Consider the following 21,247-nt stretch of genomic DNA (forward strand, 5'->3'; position numbering starts at 1 on the left):
GAAGAAATAATCGAATCAAGAAAAGGACGCGAGTCTAATTCTTTTCGCGATTACCGTTCCCGTAAATCTCGAGACGGAGTGCTCGAAGGAGGAAAAAGATTCTTGCCTAGTTGCCGGAACAAAACAGTTAGATTCGTTGCAGTCGAGACGTTTCCTCGAAGGTCTTAAGGATCCTCGAGAGTGAAGTGGTCGGAGGTGGGGAGGTGGAGGGGGTACTCACCGGTACTGGTAGCATTGAAGGCCAACATTGGCGGGGGTGGGGGTATTCCCCTCTGGCAGGCCACCTCGCTGGCAGTCAAACTGACAACACCGCCGCTCTCTTTGTACATGAAGCACAGTCTACGGCTGTTCCTGTACGGTTGGGGCCTGTTGTTCTCGTTCGACCAGCCAGTTCCAGGTGCCAGTTGGGTAGCGATCACGAATTGGGTTCCCTCGGCGTCGAACCACCTACCGTGGCAGGAGTAAGCTGCGAAAGAGAAAGCAAAGGCTTCTTTAACCATCTGAAGGGTGGGGAAGGCGAACTTCTCGAATAATAGTGGGGAGACGGTATCGTCCAAGTCGCTCGTTAACCCTCGAGTGCCATTATCCTTTAAATAAACTTTGACGAGTTTCCACGCTGAATGTGAGGGGAAATAAAAGTTCCATTCTGTTGCAAGAATTGACAAATCTTTGACGTGACGGTCTATACCTGGTTTAATTAATTCTGAGAGCCAGAATAATTCTTTCTTTTTTGTTAATTGAACAGAGAAAACGAGCGACGATTATATCTTAGCAAAATATTAGATTTGAAATTGTTCGATAGAAATGTGACAAGAATTTTTATTTAACTTGATATAATAATGAGAATATAATATCCACGAGAAATGGAATATTTTTGTATACCAATTTCTTCAAACTTTCACAATTTCAAAAGTGTGCAATTTAGATGCGCAAATGTGCAAAAATGTATAATTTATTATACGGATAAAAATATTGGATTTAGATCAGATTAACTCGTGGAATGATGAATTGGAATTTTCGTTTCAGAGATATAATTTCATGAATATTCTGATCACTTATCAATTCTTTATCCATTTTCTAAGAGTACACTGCCGAATAACTGCCGATTGAAAAACACGATCGAGAGCATGGACTCACCGATAGCATTGTCGTCGACGCAATCCGTCTGGAATTCCATTCTATCCGCGGTGGAGCACCCGATAGTGATGGTGGTAACCTCCGAGCTGCATCTAGACACATCCTCCTCCCTCTTCTCCCTTTTTTCCAACGACCCATTGCCGGAATCCAGCTCCTCCACGTTTCTCCTCCTCCTCTTCCTCCTCCTCCTTCTCCTCGTCAAAATATTCTCGCCCCTGCCCGACCTCTTCTTGGGCAAATCGGCGGTGTCCGGGTAATCGCCGAAATAATCCTCCTGCACCTCGAGCATGCTCGATCCGTCGCTGTCGTCGAAATCGGTCGTCCAGAACTGCCTGATTCGCGCGAAGTTATCCGCGTCCAACCCAAAGTCCTCCATCTTTCTCCTCGACCTCCTCACTCCGATCTCGCGCACCCTTCTGACCTTCGACCTCGAGCCCTGCTCCTCCGACCTCCTCACTTTCGATCTCGCACGATCTCGCAACAAATCCTCGATGTCCAGGCTCCTCTTCGAGGATGCCTCCTCCAGGCTGTGCTCCCTACGGTTTCGGTTGTTGCGATTCGACCTGGCACGCCTGCCCATACGCTCGTGGACGAGGTACTCGTTGTTGGCCACCCTGCGTTTCTCCACGTCGAAGTCGAGCTTCCGGCCCCGCCGATCTTCCTGGATACGTTCCTGGGCGTGTCGAACTTTCTCCCTGTCACGCCTCACCACAGCCCCCTCCTGGTGCTGGCTCCTGCGGCTCTCACGAATGTTCCGCTGGTTCCGGTTCACCCCAGTCACCGTAAATTTGCCCAAGTATGGGCACGTACGCGGCTCCGGGGAGCTCGCTGAAATTTCGAAGAAGAAATCGGTCAGGTTCGAGGAATTTTCGATTTTTTTGCAAGATACAAAGCGTTTCGTTCTATTGGGAATTTGTATTTGATTTTATAGGTTGTGTGCGAGTATAGTGTTGTCGTTAGGTCGTATTTAATACGAGTTACTTATAACAAATTAGTTGTAACTTAATGAACAAATTTCGAGCATCGATTTTTCAAACATGAATACATTTTGACATATACATTATTCTTTGCAATTTCTTTATCCTGTGTCGATTAAATTACGCAAAGCAGTACTTGTTATTTGATATTCGTTTCTATTTTTTTAATAGCTTTATAAATTTTTGACGTCCTTGAGAAAAAAATCGACAGTAATGGAGTGAAAAGGTTTTCAATGTTCGTGAATAATAAAAATAATTATTCTATGATCGGGAAATGGTACAATTACGTAACGAAGAAAAAAATGTCAAATTATTAGCGATGTGTCACGTCACCAATTTAGGTCAACCTTGTTCGATATTATCCCTTAAAATTTTAAATCGACGTATCAATTCCTCCAATTTGGAATTGACAGTTTAATAACAAGAATAGACTCGTGACCACTGTTAGTGATAGCCGACGTGATGGTCTTTGAAAAATCTCGGAAAGTATCCCGATATTAAATGTCTAAAAACTATCGATGCTCTGTCAAGATGGCTCTGAATCGATCAGGACCTTTTCCTGGCACCACCATCAGCGACATCTCGATAAACCATCTGTCTATAAACTTTCGATCCCTTAAAAAAGAGGGACAACAGTCGCAGACGAGAGATATCTCGATTAGAGGTTGAATTACAAATTACAGCTGTACAGCCTGTACAGCTTGGACAATCGACAAGAAACTTGCGTCTATCGATCTTCCCTAACGACGTTTTCTTGTCCAAAGATCGATCTTTCGTAAGAAGGATCGACGAAGAAACATTTCTCTGAAATTCATGGCATTCCTTCTTACGATATCGATAGACAATCTTCTTTGAAGTATCTTGATGGAATTTTTTTTAAATATTATCTCGTGCAAGGAATAATTTCATGCAGAATTTATAGGAAAGAAAGACTTCTCTTTGACGATTTTCAAGTATGTTCAATTATTCCGAACAACTTGTACGTCTCTTTTTACTATTAATAATAAATTAATCTAAATCCATTTTTTTCTATATCTGTGAATAAAGAGGTACTGATTCTTTGGATTAAAGTATCAACGTAATCTGACCCAACTTTACACAAATTTAAACGTTAAAAATATCATATTTTTTTCTTCTTCAAAATCACCGATTAATTTAATTTTTCGATAAAACTTTATTTTAACTTTTCTGCTCTCCTGGAAATCGTCAAAGTCCGATCTATCATTTTTTCGAAACAAAATATCCAGAGAGAGATACGACGAGATAACACATCCGCTAATTGACAAAGAATCACAATTTATAATAATCAGAATAATCAGAAAACGCTCGAAGCCTACTGGTGTCTATTAATGGAAGCTCGTTAGACGCCAGAAGAAGAAGGAAGGAACGAGCGGTTGGCCAATGCGATGGAGGAGGATAGCGGAATACCATAACGAGAGATCGGGGCATAGTCGGGCACAATGCGAACTCTAACGAGACAAATCTGACGTCGCACCCTCGGGCCAGTCCTTCCTTCTCAGCAACAACTCCTCCCTCTTCCATGGCTCACGACAGAATTTCCAGGATTTTCCATCTCCATCTCCGTCGTTTCATGGCGGTACCCATGGCGAGCTATTATTTTCGCGCTTAATGAGGCGGCTCGGAGTGGGCAGGGATCCAAGACGGTGAACAAACATCGTGGACCTCGACGTGACGGAATATTTGTTAAGCTTTGGCGCCAGTGTCGAGAGATCATCGATTTTTCGCCTTTCGAATTTCATCTGGACGCCCCCTCGAGAGAAAAATTCGAACCACTGTTTGTAAAAGATTTCAGACGGCTGCTTCCTACTTCGACGACAGATTTCGTTGTTTTCCCTCCATTATATACAATCCTCATTTGGATGAATGTAAGGTGTTTGCGTTTGGCCTTGTTTTCTTTCGTATCCCGCGAATCGTACTTATTATATATTTATTGTATCTTATAAATTCGTGCAAGTTATTTGACTACTCGTTGAAATGATAAAATAATATTTTCAAATAATATTCATTATATCGTTCGAAAATAATTCGAAAATATAAAGAAAAGTTTCTTTCTAAATGTTGATTCTAGTTATTTTTATGCTTAATTAGACAAGCACTGGAAGGGATTTTTTCGACTCGCTAGGCGATTCTCCGTACGAAAAGCCATCCTTTCCCCTCTCTCTCTCTTACTCTTTTTGCGTTTCGATCGAGAGAACAAATCGTGAACTTCGACGATCGTTAATTACGTTCGTCGAGGGAAAGTTTTGACAATGTATTGCGGAATTGGTGCCGGTGCCACGGATTTCAATGGCAAAGTAGCAAAGTTCGACCAGTGACTGGTTGCCCCTGTAACTTTCCACTTTTCGTTCAATTTCACCGCGCTTTGTTAACGGCCGGTGTCGTAAAACGCGGCGTACTTAATATAATCGAAATTTATTAACGTTTCCGTATAATGGAAACATTAACAATATCGTTTGGATTTCTTTCTTTTTCTCGTGTAATTCGACGAATTGGATCATTGTTCCCGACCTCCAATTAACACTCGTGACTCGAATTAATATATTCGGACATTATGGCGCGCGCGAGATTGTTTAATTTGATAGATGCACGTGTATTATTCTTCGTGTCATATATATATATATGTGTTTAAATGTTCGAAATGGCGTTATTTTTTTTTTTAAGTAAGTGATTGCTCGGACGTAAATTTTATTTATTCGATGCTTTTCGAAAAAACAAAGTAAATAATGGCGAATTTCAACTGGGCAAAAAAATATGAGCAACTTATATAAATTTTATCTTTTGTAATTCACAAAATTCAATGGCTCGTTGTATTGTACAAATATAAATTGTTCGAATATACTTTTGCTATGTGTTGTGCAATAAATAAAGCAAATTTTAACGCTCTAATCTCTGAAACATTTCGTTTTTCTTTGTCTTTGTCCCATTAATAATAATAATAATAATGTAATTAGCACAATAATACAAGTCTAATCTTGGTATCACGTACGTTTAAACCTATAATGCATCGTAAACACGCTTCGATAAATAAACAACGATCGTTTTATCGAGAGGATGTGAAAATACGTTCTACCTTACCGACGGAGAGGAAAACGCCAAACACGGAAAAAAAAAAATTCTCGATCGAGGAAAATTCGAGAATTCAACACGAAATTCAAAATTCGAATTCCTTTCCTGTTTCGTTCGGGGACGATTAAATTTAATCAACGATGTTGCTCTCAGGAAACCGGAAACGAATGGCGTTGTATCATGGTGCACTCCTCGACACTTTCGACTTTTTAATTAATCAATCGAGCCGCGAACGACTTTCTTTGTCGAAAATGGCCGACCGCGGATCCGATCGATCACGAAAATTTCCCTCTCCTCCTCCCCTCCGTCCACGTATTCAACGCGTGGATGTGGACGCCACATACGCGTATCTCGTTGCTCTTTTCTGTTCAAACCGTCGAAAATTTAATTACATGATATTGGCTTTCCACGAGGATACTTTCTGTGACAATGTCCAAAGCGTGGAAAAACGCGGAATGAAATTTCGCCGACCGTGGTCCGACCGCAATTTGTGTTGCCAGGGCAATAACCGCAACCGGAGCTTTCAAAAAGTCGGAAACATCGAGGATATTTTTTTAATTTTTTTTTTTTTTTATCCTTCATCTCTCTCCGTCTCTAGTTTCGACGCTGCCTCGTGAGACGCGACCTCGTGGCGAGAGAAGTACAATACGCACGCAAAAGTGCGAGAGGGAGTTGGATTTTGGGATTTTTGGAAACCGTAGTTGTAATTATCGTAATTATTATTACTTCGTTTCTCGTATTTCGCTGCATCTTCTTGGATCGTAATTGGTTCGTAAATATTTCGCGTTGTATTTCACAAATTGCTCAAAAATTTTTGACGCGATTACGCTCTCTGTTTCGAAAGTACGTTTCATATTTTTATGATCATTTCGGGATACTTGTCCTGCCTTTTTCGATTAACCGTTTCAAAATGGAATATCGTCTGCTCGAAAAACTGCTTTACAGAAACTCAAGCGTTATTTCATTCAACGATTATATTCGAAAATTTCGTTTCAAAACCACGTATCCGCGATTTAACAAGTTAACAATAATCACTCTAAATACCCTTCTAACTTCGCTCACCTCGTCGTCATTCTTCCTTTTTCCCACCTTTTTCTCTTTGGTGCAAAGAGAAACCGATCATGAGCGTGGTCGAAGAGCAGGGAACGAAATTCGAAACGAAGCAAAAGAATTGGAAGATTTACAATTTCCTCCTGGCGGCGTGCTGCTGGCCTCGCCAAGGAAGATTTCTTTCAACGTGATACGTCCGTAATAGAGGCGTGCAACAAATAAATAACCAACTGCTCGCGCACACCTCCGCAACAATACGTTATGGAATACTTACAACCAGAGCCCGAAAATAAATCCTGTTAAAGAGCAAACGCATTATTTACCGCAACGCCGGAAAGGGGCGATAAATATCCACGTTCCTCTCCTTCCAGAGTCCCCCGTGGAATAAATCAACGGAAGCCGTAGGTACATTTAACAATCGTCAGCTCGCGCAACCGTGCACCTTTTTCCGGGGAGAGAAATCTGGGGGGGAAGGAGAGCGAGAGGGAAAAAGGGGCGCCAATTATCTTTCGCGCGGGAGAAAAGGGTCGCCGCTTTTCTTTGTTTCGCCCGGCCGGAAATGACGCTTCGATTCTCGGCAGGGCGATAAATTTCCAGCGGAAATAACTTTTGGCAGTGGAAGAGAGCGTGGGGCGTGGACCGGTGCTGCCCCCTTCGGAACGGAGAGGGCGCCCTCTTGGAGAAGGGAGAGGAACGAGGATGTTTCTCCTTCCTCTTTTTGTCTCTATCCTTATCGCAGTTTTCGAACACTGTTAATTTTCTCCTTCTCTCTTTGGGCCAATGGATCGGTGCTTCCCCCTTCTAAAAGGGGAAAACATTTCCATGTTTTTTTTTTTATTTGATGTGTAATCTTCGTTAACTTCTCCTTCTCTAATTCTTATTTTTTCAAAAATAAAATTTGATTGTATAGAAAAAAAGCGATATCTGTCATAAAAGACTTGGATTTTTTGTTATATATAAATGATGCATAATTAAGAAAGTGTTTTTAACTTTCTCTCTGTCTCTTTCTTTCTTGATCGGTGCTGCCCTCTCTGAGACATGGAGAGAACGGTCTGTCGAAGAAAACGGAGAAAGAGAAACAAGAATACAAAGTTTTTTATTTATTACTTCTCTCTTTCTCTGTTTCATTTCTTTGATAAAAATATGTACAATGTTAATAATTGTTTTAACTTTGTAAACACATCTTGCTGCGATTATTTCTGATCTAAAATGATATTATAATTGAACGAGTAGCTTTTTTGTTCTTGTGAAAATATTGTTCTATGTGGTATGTGATTTCCAATATTGTTTAAACATTCAGGAATGGGGAACGAAAGAATATCAATCTTTTTTAATACGCTCGTGTATCCGTTTCATCATTGAAATCAAAAGTTTATGTTTCGCTTGTTGGATTCTTTTAAAATAGAATGATTATTTTATATCATATTGGAAAGTCATATTGAAATGGATGAATTTATTTTTTGACAGGCAATATGGAAAAAGGAAACTTTTTAAAAAAAAATATTTATATATAGAAACACGTATTATCGGATGGAATGAAATAGATTCACGATATTTTTGTATCCTTTTTGTCACCTTTTATGATTTTTAAATGGTAAACAAATATTGAATTCTATATCGATATTTAAGCTATTAAAATATAAATTTTATCGGTACATTTTTTTTGAGATACAACAGTTGGAAGTGTTATTAAATTTTTATTAAATTTATTTATTTTTTTTTACCGCAATTATCAATAATTTATAATATACGGAATTACTATAAAATCAAGAACTATCACTTCATAAAAATTCTTAATAATAATTGTAATTTACATTGTTGTTACAAAAAACCAACAACTTCATAATGTAATATTAAAAAAAAAACATTATGATAGTGATATAATAAACATAAGAAAAAATCCAAAAACATATTATATAAAAAAGAAATTAGAAATTGAAATTTCAAAAAAATTTATTTAAAAATTAACATTTTCATCTGAAAGATTAGTTGCAAATAGTTTTCATTGTACAATTTTAATGCTTTTCTTTCATCTTTGTCATCAAAGATGATTACATTTTCAATTATATTTTGTGATCAATGGAAAGACGATCAATGGAAATAGAATGCGGTGTATTCGACAAAATCCGAAAAACGCTTTGCACGCTGGATAAAGATGTGTAAAAATATTTATGAGACAGGAAGTGAAATATTTTATAACCGGTGAATGCTCTTGTGTTTATTAGATATTTATATTCGCCGTGAAACACATTTTTCTTTCTTCTCTAGAAATCACATATTTCGTTTTTTTTTCCTAAAAGAAAGACATAGAAAATAAACTCTTATTTTATTTGATAGAAAAAAAAATATAAATATTCATTTTACAAAAAACGTGATTTCAGAAAGGTTTTGAAAACTCTTAATATTCGTACAGAAATTAACTTTATAGTTTGGTGTTAAATTAAATTTAGAAAAAAAAAAAAATAAAGTTGATCAGTTTCGAATTAAAATAAATTGAATAAAAAATTTTATCCAAATATTTGCTATATTCTTGACAACTATTTGCAATTGTATTCGCTTTATTATTTATTACATAAAAATTTTACTTTCTCTTTCATTATCTTTCGAAGTTATGTTCGTAATTCCACGTGACATTTATCAATTTTAAATTATGACACACACGGAGAAAAAAAAAGAAATTCAAGTTAAATATCGACAAGTAGTTTAAATTAAGTAATATATCGAGTACAAATCAGATTAGAAACGAAAATTTGATTCGTTTATTAATCATTTATTTCGTCGCGTTTAATCGGTATCCATCGGTAAAACTAAAAAACATTCTCCCTTGCTACGATGTAAATTCCTCGTTTTATAAACCTGCCCATTGCCCTTCGACCCCCGCCACGGCAACTTCCTGTTTCCTCCAGTCACGAAGACGCAACGTTTGGAAATAGATTCGCTCGTCGGCGGAATTGGATTTTAATTCGCATTAACTTCCCACTTCGTGGACTCCAGGGATTGATTTTCTCCTCTTTGATTTCGCTCGAACGAGTACGACCAATATTTTCGCTTAGCCTCGGTCTTTCACGTCAAACTTCTTTATTCCCCCTCTCTCTCTCTCTCTTTTCCCCTTCCAATTTTTTCCTCCTTTTCCTCTTTTTTTCATTTTATCCCCTCCCCTTTCTTCTTCTCTTTCCTTTCTTTCGTAAGCAACTACCGAGGGAAGACCGAGGGTACGCCTGGTAATTTCTCGCTCCCCGATAAAAGAAAAGCTTTGTCATCCGCTCTTATTTTTCGAGTTAATGGATTGTTGCGCGACACGATAATGGAGAATATTTCTCTCGGTGCAGATAGGAGAACGGTATATAATATTAAAATAATCTTTTTTTCAGAATATTTATTTTCCTTTTTTTTCATTTTTTTTTTCCTTTTTTTCCGTGTCTGCTGGCACTGTTTGAGATCAGGATGAAAAGAAAAACAAAAAGTACGCGTTGAAAGTGAAATAACGAGGCGATAGAGGATGAAATAAAGTGTAATCGTTTATTATGAGAAGATTTTTTTTTTTTTTTAAAGCTGAGAGATAATAAAATGTTATTTGTTTCTCGAAAGCGTTTCGAAAATTTAATTTTGGGATAATTTTTTATCATTCGAAGTCGAGTTTATTTTCGAGTTCTAATAGAAAAGTTTATAACGAATAATAGTTTAATCGAGAACGTTGTTAAAAATTGTTTAATGTAATCTTTAAAGATCAATTTTGTAATGCGCGTTAAAATAATTTATTATTAGGTTGATTCGATAACACGAATCCTGACTTCGATATAACAAAATTTATCGCGTTAGATTGTTACGGATAAAATTACCAAATTCTTGATACGAATATTAATGATTTATAATTTCATTGGAAATGATATTAATCAAAATTTGAATTAACAAACTTCGATACATCTTGTTCATCGAAAATCATAATTGCAATTAAAACCTCGAGTAATTGTTATTAATTCTCTGATTTATTTTTTATTTTTAGAAAACTGTGAATTAATAACTTTAAAAAAGAGAAAATGAATCTCATAAACCAAGTTTCCAATATGTGCTCTACCGTGCTGCGATGGGTTAAATTTTACTTTGATAACATTATTTATAATTGCTATCTGCAACTTATTTCGAGCATTCATAGTAACATACTATTTAAACATATCTATTCAATGTGAAAGATTATTAAAAGCGCAAAATCTTATTATGATTTTCTGTCCTTGTCACATATTCAGATCTCTCATCTATTGCAATGTATCTAGAAACTGTATTAAAATTACGAAAATTTTAAACCGCTATCACTTCGAAGATAACGATTTTCAATCAACAAGCGAAGGATCGTAAGAAGCGTGAAAGTTTGTAGTTTAAAACTCTTTTTCCTTTATCTCAATTCGATTTTTGGTTCTCGAGATATCGTTGTGTAAAGAAAAAGTAATTTTTGACCGTTTATTAGTTTCATTCTTGTATATTCGGATCTCATGCTCACGCCTATCTTGGAAACTCCGTTTTGGCTCTATTAAAATTACGAAAATTTTAAACCGCTATCACTTCGAAGATAACGATTTTCAATCAACAAGCGAAGGATCGTAAGAAGCGTGAAAGTTTGTAGTTTAAAACTCTTTTTCGTTTATCTCAATTCGATATCCGGTTCTCGAGATATCGTTGTGTAAAGAAAAAGTAATTTTTAACCGCTTACTATGTTCGTCCTCGTTACTCGGCCGTACGTGTTCATTGACCAATCCCAAATTTTAGACAAGTGGCAGACGTATTTGCAAGAATAAATACAGGCCACTGGGTCACGAGCATTATTGGCCACGTTTACATCTCGACGCTCGATTTCGCTATCGGGATGAAACAAAAAGTAATTTCAATTACACGATTCCCTTTATTTCCTGGATAGATTTCAATGGAAAAATTTTTAATTTTTTCTCTCGCGCTTTTCACACGAGAAATCAATGTTTTATTTCATTGAAACGTTCGTTCGTTACGACGTAAAATACACAAAGATATAAATTTACTTAATTTCATCCGTTCTCGTACACCTATACGATAAATCAAAATTTTAAAATAATCCTCATTCGTCCTTATACTCTCCAATGTTTTCTTCCTTCGTAACGGTATGTTTGGAGGCGGTGATAAAATATAAGAGCGGGCAGAGGATGGCGACGATAAAATTCGCGTGCCAGGAAAACAATCGTCGGCGTTTCGTAAATCAAAGGCAGTCTGGCAATTTTCTGCCAGCTCGATCCCGGCTATGTGCATTATAGGGAATAAAATACACATATCTCCGGCGGTAAACACGCATGACAACCGATGTAATTAAAGCTGAGTGCAGCGCTAAACGACACCCAGCCTGGACGGCTTGATTATTATTGGTCGGCCCAACATTTCGACCCGATTCTGTCAAATATACCCGCCTACGTAATTTTGTATCGCAAATATTAAACCATTAGGTGTAATGACCGATGCGGACCACCGATCCCGCGAAATTCATCGGGGCCAATCGCCGTGCCCCGATCGATATATCCAAACCCTGGATCCGAGAATAACACGTCGTCGCTTTCAAACTTTCAAATGGATTCTCAAACGGGTATAATGAATTTTATCATGGAAAACGTGAATTTTTTAGCAGTCGAAAGTCTAATAAATCATAATCGTTTTGTCAAGTAATTTTTGTAAATTTCGGATTTTTTTCTTTTGAAAAAAATTTCTCCAAATTTTCCTCCATATTAAAATTAATTTATGCATTTTTTTCGATTGCGTATCGTGAATTTGGATTTGTTTGTTTATTAATATTTGAAAAAGAAAATGATAGAGTAAAATAAATTTCTCTCATGTATAGCTTCATTTTTTGATAAAATTGATTTTGAAATTTGAGCGTACAATATGTCTCACATCTGTCTCATTCAATTGACCTACTTTGCTATTCCTGTTTATAAACAATGTCAAAACCATTAATACTGCGATAGCTTGTTTGCTGTCATAGTATCTTGGAACAGATTATTCACAAAAGCATCGAAATCGTTATAAATTGAAATATAATATCATCCACTCGTTTTAACACGTAAGAAATATTGTCAATTTTTGACATTTTTGCAAAAATATACTTGTACATTTTCAATATCTTTTAAACGAAATTTAAAATTTTGATAGAAAATTTATTTTTTACTTTTTTGTTTTTTTTCATATAAAACAAACTACGACAATTCATACGTTCGAGCTATAGTTTCTAAAAATATTCAATATACATCGATATTGTTCGATTTATTCAATATATAAGCTTAATTATATCCCCGAATTACTGAAAATACTGTAAAAATGTTTCATGCGACAGTTGTTTGATTTCAATTGTTTGATGATTTCCATTTGTCCGTCCAATATTTATAAAAATTGTCGTTACATACGCGTCGTTAAATTTATCTTGAAAAATGTAATTGGCAATAATAATAAAAATGGATAGTTTCATTTAAAAAAGTTATTTATTGGAAAAAATCGAAATACCTTGTAACGAATGTGAAACTTTCATTATTTTTTTTTTTTTATTTATATTTTCAATAATTCGGGAAACGATATCACGATATACGGAATGGATCTCATAATCATAACTTTTTAAATTACCCTGTAAATTATTCGTGCTATAGAAATACAGCAATAATTTGATATTGTTATTTCATACAGTTACATTCGATACGTGATATTAACGAAAATTTAGTTTTTAATTGAAATTGAATAGTTTTTTTTTTATATAACAGAAGAATATTGCTTCGCGCGTTTTCTTTCACATGATAAATTTTATATTAAAATTAATAATTATTTTACAATTATTTTAATTAATTTGTATCGATTAACGTATAAAGAAAAAAAAAGTACGATTCCATTTTTTGAGGTTAGTTCTAAAAGTGTGCGAATCAAATGTTTTTAGATTAAGAATATAAAAATATTTCTGTTACATCGTAAAAATTAAATTAAATAAATTTAAAATTTTATCAATTAAAAAAATAAACATTTTTTATTTGAAATAGATTAATTTATTAATAATTAAAAGTTTATACAAATAAATTTTTAATACGAACGAAAAATATTTAAATTAAAAAAAGTAAAATTCAAATTTCTATCTCTTTGTATCGAGATTGATTAAAAATTATCTAATAAATTTTAATAATCTCGAAGCTTTAAATGAGCTTTTTAAATTTTTAAATTTAAAAAAATTTTTTTACTGAATTAAAATTATAAAATATTAATTCCACGATTGCTTGACACACGTAATACGATAAAGAAAAAAAAAAAAATTCAACTTCTCATCATTAACCCCGATACACCTCGATAAACTGTTTCAAACAACGACAAGACGTGGCAGAAAATTAAAGGAACGAGGGTAAGGGAATAACGCGACGAGGCTGCAGTCCTACTCCGTTATAGCAGAGGTTGTGAAACGTGTAGAGAGAGAGCAGCGAGAGATAGCCTTTGAGGCGAGAGGGGACACAAGCGAAGGAGCAAGGATCCCGAAGAAGAGGCCGAAGCCGCAGAGTCAGGTGACCCGTGTCAAGTTCAAAGACGCGAATCCTAACCCTGGCAACGTTTACTCCGCGCCTGTGAAAAGGAGGCCTTTAAGAGGGGCGATGTTATAAGGTGGCCCCCGTGATCGATCCACCGTGAAAACGCGGAGGCACCCTTTGACGCGGAAATTATTTCCTCGCTACTTCAATCCCCGTTTACCTTTCCTTTTCTTCTGCCCTTTTCGAAACGCCCTCTCAAATCTCGCCTGCATTCAACCGGGGAGACGGGATGATGAATAGGGAAACACCGGGCCGGTGAATGTTTGACGCGTTGGATTGGCCGTGTTGGGCCATTTACGATCCCCGTCATGTCGACTCTTACCGCTCATCTTGGGTCAAGTGAAATTTGATTGTGAAATTTTTAAGAGATGAAAAATAGTCGGAGAATTGTTTGATGATGCAATTACCGTCGGTTGAACGAAGTTTGACGGTAAAACAGAGTGATAAATAAGGAGATACACGGGTGTCGATAGGTTACGTGTAACGGGTTGAATATAATTAAAATTATATTTGGGAAAATTTCCATAAAAATTGTTAGAAATTATCAAATTGCGCACGCATCTTCCTCTAACGTTGATTAATTGCGTAAATTAATTTTATTCCTCGTGATGGCAATGTCATTCGTATTTCGATGGTGGAGGAAATTATTGGCCTGCATTACTTAGAGGGTTTGTTAAATTTGTTTGTACTACTCACTTTCTCGATGCTTCAAATTCAAATGTTTGCATATTTTATATACAATTGAATTATTTCTCAGTGTTGGGTTAATTGTTGACATGTACTACTCGTTATCGATCTTGATTCGTTCTACTTACTCTCATGATTATAATTACAGTGATATTTATTTTATTATGTCGATCATTAGATGTGATCCAATTAAATAAGTTTAAACAACTCACTTTACAACTCTTGTCGAGATATACTACTCTCGATGTTATTCATTTTGTTAGAATTTATCAGTGGAAAGAACGTTTCAATTTTTGATATTTATTAGAATTAATAGAATTAAAAATAAGCATTTCAGATTCTACTCTTGGAAATTGCATTATCGAATAAAAGTTTAAAAAGTTTAAAAGTTTAAAGGTGCAAAACAATCCTCTCGTCAAAAAGTAACGATTAACAATTACGGAGACACGAATTCGATGAATATCCCAGGGACACCATGAACGTCCGTTTCGAGAAATTGAATCTCTATCTAGTCCACGTTGCACAGTGGAGTCCATCTCTTTCTATTTGTTTCCGATTTATCGTCTCGCGATCTTTCTATTGCACTCGCAAATAACCCTCTTTCCTCTCCTTTCTTTTTTTTAAAAAAAGGGACGAAGAAAGGGGATGAAAAGCTCGAACGGAGCACGATTTGATTATGTTGATATTAATTATGATGATATTAATTACACGCGGTGGCCCAGGTAAATCGAAATGCTAATAACAATCATTTATTATCGGCGGTTGAATGCATATTCGGGTTGTTTGATGCGATAATAATATTGTTGCCAACAATAACCAATAAACCGTAAAAAGCAAACAGGATCGCTATGGAGACGCACAGTTCCATAGGGGCCACTATCAAAAATGCAATAACCGATGGAATTTCCGATACTTTGGTTTTGGATCGAAGAACGTTTCCGTTTGACGTAATCTCTTGTCAGAGTGTAATATTTCAAAATGGAGTAAACTGTGGGGAAGGGGAGGGATATGAACTATTATTCAGTGTGTAATCGATGCGATGTACAAATAAATAAATAAATGGAAAAGGTAAAAAGGATAACATTTTTTTCGAAGCTTTGTTTTTACATCGATTAAATTTTTGAAAATTTTTTAACTAATTTCCAATTGACTGCAAACAAACTATCGATAGGAGGTTATTAAACAATTGAAAAGTTATTTCGACGAATTTTCGAATCAAAAATTACTTTTTGAAAAGTTATTTTCACTATTGTTAATAATTCGCTCGTATATCCAATCTGGCTAATTTTATTTATCCTTGAGAAATTTTAAAAACTTAATATACTTATTCAAAAAAAAAAAAAAAGAAAAAAGAAGAAAAAAATTAAAAGACACCCTATAGATATCTATTTCTTGTTTATTAGGTAGAGAATAAAACGTTCACGTACCTATTTATAGGAAATCGATTAATTAAATGGTAAACAATAATGGTTAAACATGTTTCTGGAAATTTAACTTTAGCGTGTTTACTACACTGGTAAATAATTGGAAGCCGAATCGCGTGACTAGATTGTAACACGGTGACGAGCAAATGCACGGAATAATTTGTTCAGTCTCGTGAAAAGATGTCGTCGTGATCCTTCATAGAATCCAAGTTCCCAGCGATTAAATTCGCATTATCGCGTTAAATTACAAGAAATGTATCGTGGGACAGCGGCTATTGTCATTATGGTTCCGTGAAAAAAATAAAGGATAATAATTATCTAGCTTGATGACTCCGATATTTCATGGAAGAAATTTGAAAAACAAAAAAAGGAAAAAAAGCACGTTTCAAAGTTTATAATCGTTCAAGAGTTGATAGGATATTTAAGAAAATTGTTAAAAATTAATCGATTCGTTTTAACTCCAGATGCGTATAGTAAACACTGCTCCCTCCACTATTAAAGGTGACGTCACATTATCCCCACCAATGCTACGTTAAACACGTCACGTGACGCGATACGACGTTTGGCTTTGGTGGAAGCTTGGTCACGTGACGTGCCCCTGCATTAATCTAATATTGGTAGTGGGGATAATGTGACGTCACTTTTCATGATGGAGGGGATGATAGCACGTACTCTTGCCACGTAGAAATTCACCGTAAATTATGCCATTTTAATATTATATAATTCAACGTTACAACGTTACGCCCTGATCTTTTATCAAAGATCCAGAAGAATCCGTTACAACGTAGCACAACATAGATACGAATTTAATTCGAACGACAACGAAAAACAAGTCGAGATAAAACAAAAACTGTGTACAAGCGGAACGAGAAATAATTGGCAAATACAGAGGGCACGAAACACAGTATGCGAGTTTGTCATCATGTCGGGAACGGTCGCATTAATTCCAATCCCTTTTATTTTTCGTATTGAAAAATGGGAAGAGAGCGGCGAAAGAGAGCGAAGGCGCGCTTCCGTTGTGCTCTCGCTTGCAAAGAATGTTTCGGTGGAGGGAGGGGAGGAGAGGGGGAGAAAAGGGCGGCCAAGACGATGAAAAGAATGGGGGCAACCGGGTGCACAAAGTAGTAGGAGGGATTGTTGTTTGTCGTGGAGGGTATAGTTGTCGGTATAAATAGAAATAAGAGGGGAATGATGTACAAACACGTGTCTTGCATGGCCATCGCGCTGAATGGAACGTACGACTCGTATACCGAGAACAATGTTGCATAACGGGAAGGGCGGAGAGAACTTCCTTGGCAATTTTATTTCGTCAGCCATCCTCCGTTTTATTTAACCTTCGTGTGAAATTTTTCCAGAGATAACAGAATTTGAATATTCATTTAACGCTTTATTTTTTTCTTTGCATTTGACAAAATTAATATTTATAAATTTATTCTTTCCGTTGTTGTTTACTCTCTACCCAGTGATCTTGTCGAGTAATTTATTCAATTGCTTAAAACGTACTTAATATACAGGGTGTCCGAAAAATATCAGAAATATAATATTGCCGGGATTGGAAAAATTTTTGGAAAAAGGGAAAATGTTATTGGAACACCCTATAGTACACTATGCCACGTATATACATAATTGCACGTAATATGGTATATAACCTAGTGCATTCATGGAAAATTAATTTCAGCATCATTCGTAATTGCCGCAATTTGTTTCATCCAGTGTTGCAACGAACAAAAAAAAAAAAGAAAAAAAAAACACGCACACACAATGGAACAAAGTGTCCGTGAAATTTCACCGCTCATCGGACGGTTGTTAAACGTCGAACCTGTTCGCGGACCTGTCCGAAAATACGTATCTACATATCGACGACTCCAGCTAGTCGGAAAATTGAATTTCCATCGGCCGATCGTTTCTGCGAATCGTTCGCTCGTTTTGATATCCGTTGACGTGTCCGGCCCCCCCCCCCCCCCCTTCCTCCCCCAATTGTTGCATCCCCCGATTATTATCCATGCACGGGTTACGCAACTAGGCGACGTTCAGCTGGCCGATATTTGATAAAATACATCGAAGAGCATAGACGATTCTTCGAAATCGATCGTAGTCACTTTGTTCGAAGGTGATGCAGTTTCGAATAAGACACAAAGTTGTTTATCGTCGATAATCTCATTGATACAGTCATGGAAATATTATTTGTATCTTTCTAGATACGTCTTCAAAGATAACCTGTTTATTAACATAACCTGTAAAAATTAAATTGACAAATTTAAGACAGGAAAAATCCTGGCTAATAAATCGAAAATCTCCGTTCCTTTATGAATTTTTTTTAATTTTTAAAAATTACTCGTTGTTGATTCGACGCTGTACACTGTGCAAGAAAATTGAGGGAAAAAAGGAAGGAGTTTCGAAAGATTCAAGCACGTCCACGAACAGGTTTTCGTTCGTGTCTGAACAGGTCACGTCTGATTTCACCGCAGGCAGAGAAACGACGGAACATTAAATTCGCGTGGAACGGATATAAATGCGGTTTCCGTGGTTTGGTTGGGGATGCGTGGCCACGATACTACTCCCCCTGCGAAAAGTTATAATTGTGTCTAACTATTCGTCCAGCCCGGCTACCTTAATTTGAACGTTAGATGGCAATTACGTATCACAAGCATGCAAATTACCTATTTTCCAACGAATAGCCTGTGCCGGATAAGCGTGTGTGTATATTATATATATATATATAAACATATATATATATATATATATATATATATATTTTGACCTGCTAATAAAATTTTGCATGTGCAGTGAAACAAGCTCCTTCCGGTCACGGTCTATTAAACTAAACGCGGCCATTAATGAAATTCCCCGATAAATTTGCTACATTATTTTCTTCTCTCCGTCGCGGTCTGCCACCCAGAACAATGATATCAGAGGTATGCCAACGATTCGCAACTCTGCTTGAAAATATGAAAATACAGGTTTATTAAAGAAAAAGTAAGAGTGGAAAAGTATTTTTGATTATATTTGATCGATTTGTTGGTATTATTTTTGAGAAATTGAATAAGATTTTAAAAAAAAAGTATAGTCCTATATCAGAGTCGAAAGTTTTTTTTTCTAAGCTTCTAATTCGATATAAATATAAACGTAATGTGATATGAATTATGGAAAACAATCACGAAACATCAGTCTTAATAAAAGATTAACCAAAACTAAAGGAAGAAAAAAAAATAATATGATAAAGAATCGAAGGAAACGCGCTTATTTCCAAATAATAAGAAATAACGTCTCTATAATTGCATCGGCAATCGTATCATTTGTGTACCAAGCCGATGATTTCCTTGTGAAATCCTCTTCCGCGATCGTTGAAAGGATCGAAAAGAAGAGAGAGAGAGGGGGAGGCGTAAGCCGTTTCGAAGAGTTGGAAGAAATCCACGAAGAAAAGATGGACGGGGTAAGGGTAGTGGGAAGAGCCTTCTGCTGACGTCGCTGGCAATCCCTGCGTTCGTCCAACCGAGCTTCCAGTTGCACATCTTGCAGTTTCGGTTTTTGCACTCCATTTCGCTCGCATACTGTGTGGAACGCAACGGAGTTTTCCACTTCTCTTTCCTTTCACCCTTTTCCACGCTTCGTACATTTTTTTTCCATACCTTCTTTTATGTATATATATATATATTTTTTCCTTTGCTCGATCGTTTTTTTCTCTGATTCGAGCCCCTCTTCTCTTCGTGTCCACTCAAGCGATGTATCTGATTATCTGGCTGGTCGAGAGATCATCCCTGACATTGGGAGAAATTGAGGGATCAAAAGTTTGGAATAGTTGAGAATTTAAAATTTAATTATGCGGTCTTTCTCGAGAAGTGTGGAATCAATCGTTTTAAAAAAGTTAGGCTCGACTTATTTTCAGTCACAATTTTGAATACATATCTCGAGTTTAATTAAATCCTAAGAAGATTGGGTCCAACGATTATTCATAATTAAATTAATAAAAAATTCAATCGATTTAGAGAAAGGGCAGGTTTTCTAGTTTCTTGTAACTCGCATTAGATCGTATTATTTCTTTCCTTCATTTCAATAATACAGTGCAATACTTAATAGCTAGCTTAATAAAAAAATTTCCCATTTCCAAGCATGCCTTTAACGAAACTAAATAGTAGAAGTCATGATATCTTTTCAAAACTTTCAGTCTTCGATACAGAGAAAGAGAGAAGTTTATCTCATCTTAATGAAAATCCATGTCCTTCCATTCACTCTTCCCTCTACTTATGCATCTTTATAAATTCCCTCGAATTTATAGGGACACGGAAGGGGTTGTGTATTTAGTTAAATGCGCGCCCCTTACACCCCTCGTCGCACCATTTAATTACGACACTAATTAGACATTCATTCTCTCAGATCCGCGTAAAGATCTCCACCTCCTCCTTCCATTCTTCTTCGAGGGAAACGAAGGGAGCTGGTTTAACCAGGAGGAGGATTGAAAGGGGTAAGTTCCTCGAGTCAGGTTTTTCTTTCTTTCTTTTATCATTATTATTATTATTATTATCTTCTACTTGGACGGTAATACCAGCGCGTCGATTTTCTCCTCTCGTTTTTCCTTCTTGCTCCTCTCGTATATTGATTACATAAGCGAGTGAATATACTGCCCTAGCTAAAAACATCCCCCCAGTTTTGCCACCCCTCCGTTTAACGCACGCCACCCGCTTGTTTTCACGACACCTATCTGCAACCATCCCCCCCTGAGCAGGTTATCGGTTAAACGAACGAGAGGGGATGGGGATGTATCCGTTACTGTACTCCGCTTCCCTGTACTTTTGATAACGGTGGTAAATCGTCCAAGTGCTATTGGATCGAATTTTTTTTTTTAAATTAGAATCGATCAATTTTAATTCGATTTATTCTCGCTATAGAATTTAAAGTTCACTGAAATTTTATTATTCAACGTTGCTAGCAATGCCATTACTTCGTAGTTGGCACCTTAGAGACGTATGGATCAGATGTTTTAAGTTAAAAATATATTCCTTCGGCAAATCTCGTACGTTTATATTTATTGCTTTCACTGGCAACAATTCTGTTTTTAATCGAAGTGCAAGTTTAAGTTTCAAAAATAAGAAAATAATATTCTGTCGTTAGATGTTACGTTTTAACAGGTTTATATATTTAGATTACTAAGGAAAGTGGTTAAGATAAATTTAAAATATGTTGCACAAAGTTAATTTTTCCTCTCACATTCCCATTCTTTATTCGAAAATTTCACAAGTTTCCTGTTTAAATAAGAAAGAAACATTAAATTCTCTTTCTCTTATTTCTATAAATATAGCATCGCAATATCGTGTTTCGAGGT

The 21,247-nt window shown here is 36.2% G+C and overlaps 1 protein-coding gene and 1 long non-coding RNA gene across 3 annotated transcripts in view; one reads left to right on the forward strand and one right to left on the reverse strand.

Moving 5' to 3' along the window:
- The window catches only part of LOC133667470 (uncharacterized), a 101,138-nt gene that overhangs the window by 50,977 nt on the left and 28,914 nt on the right, over nt 1-21,247 (forward strand). The window lies entirely within an intron of this gene.
- LOC108000231 (uncharacterized) overlaps nt 1-21,247 on the reverse strand; it is a 305,633-nt gene that overhangs the window by 18,267 nt on the left and 266,119 nt on the right. For both annotated transcript variants that reach the window (XM_062086379.1, XM_062086378.1), the window contains 2 exons: nt 1,138-1,965; nt 221-466 (listed from right to left, as the gene is read on the reverse strand). In XM_062086379.1, coding sequence (XP_061942363.1) covers nt 221-466; nt 1,138-1,965 — 1,074 coding nt within the window. The remainder of the gene's footprint in view (nt 1-220; nt 467-1,137; nt 1,966-21,247) is intronic.

This window comes from Apis cerana, linkage group LG16 (assembly GCF_029169275.1).
Source record: "Apis cerana isolate GH-2021 linkage group LG16, AcerK_1.0, whole genome shotgun sequence".
Classification (NCBI taxonomy): Eukaryota; Metazoa; Arthropoda; class Insecta; order Hymenoptera; family Apidae; genus Apis; species Apis cerana.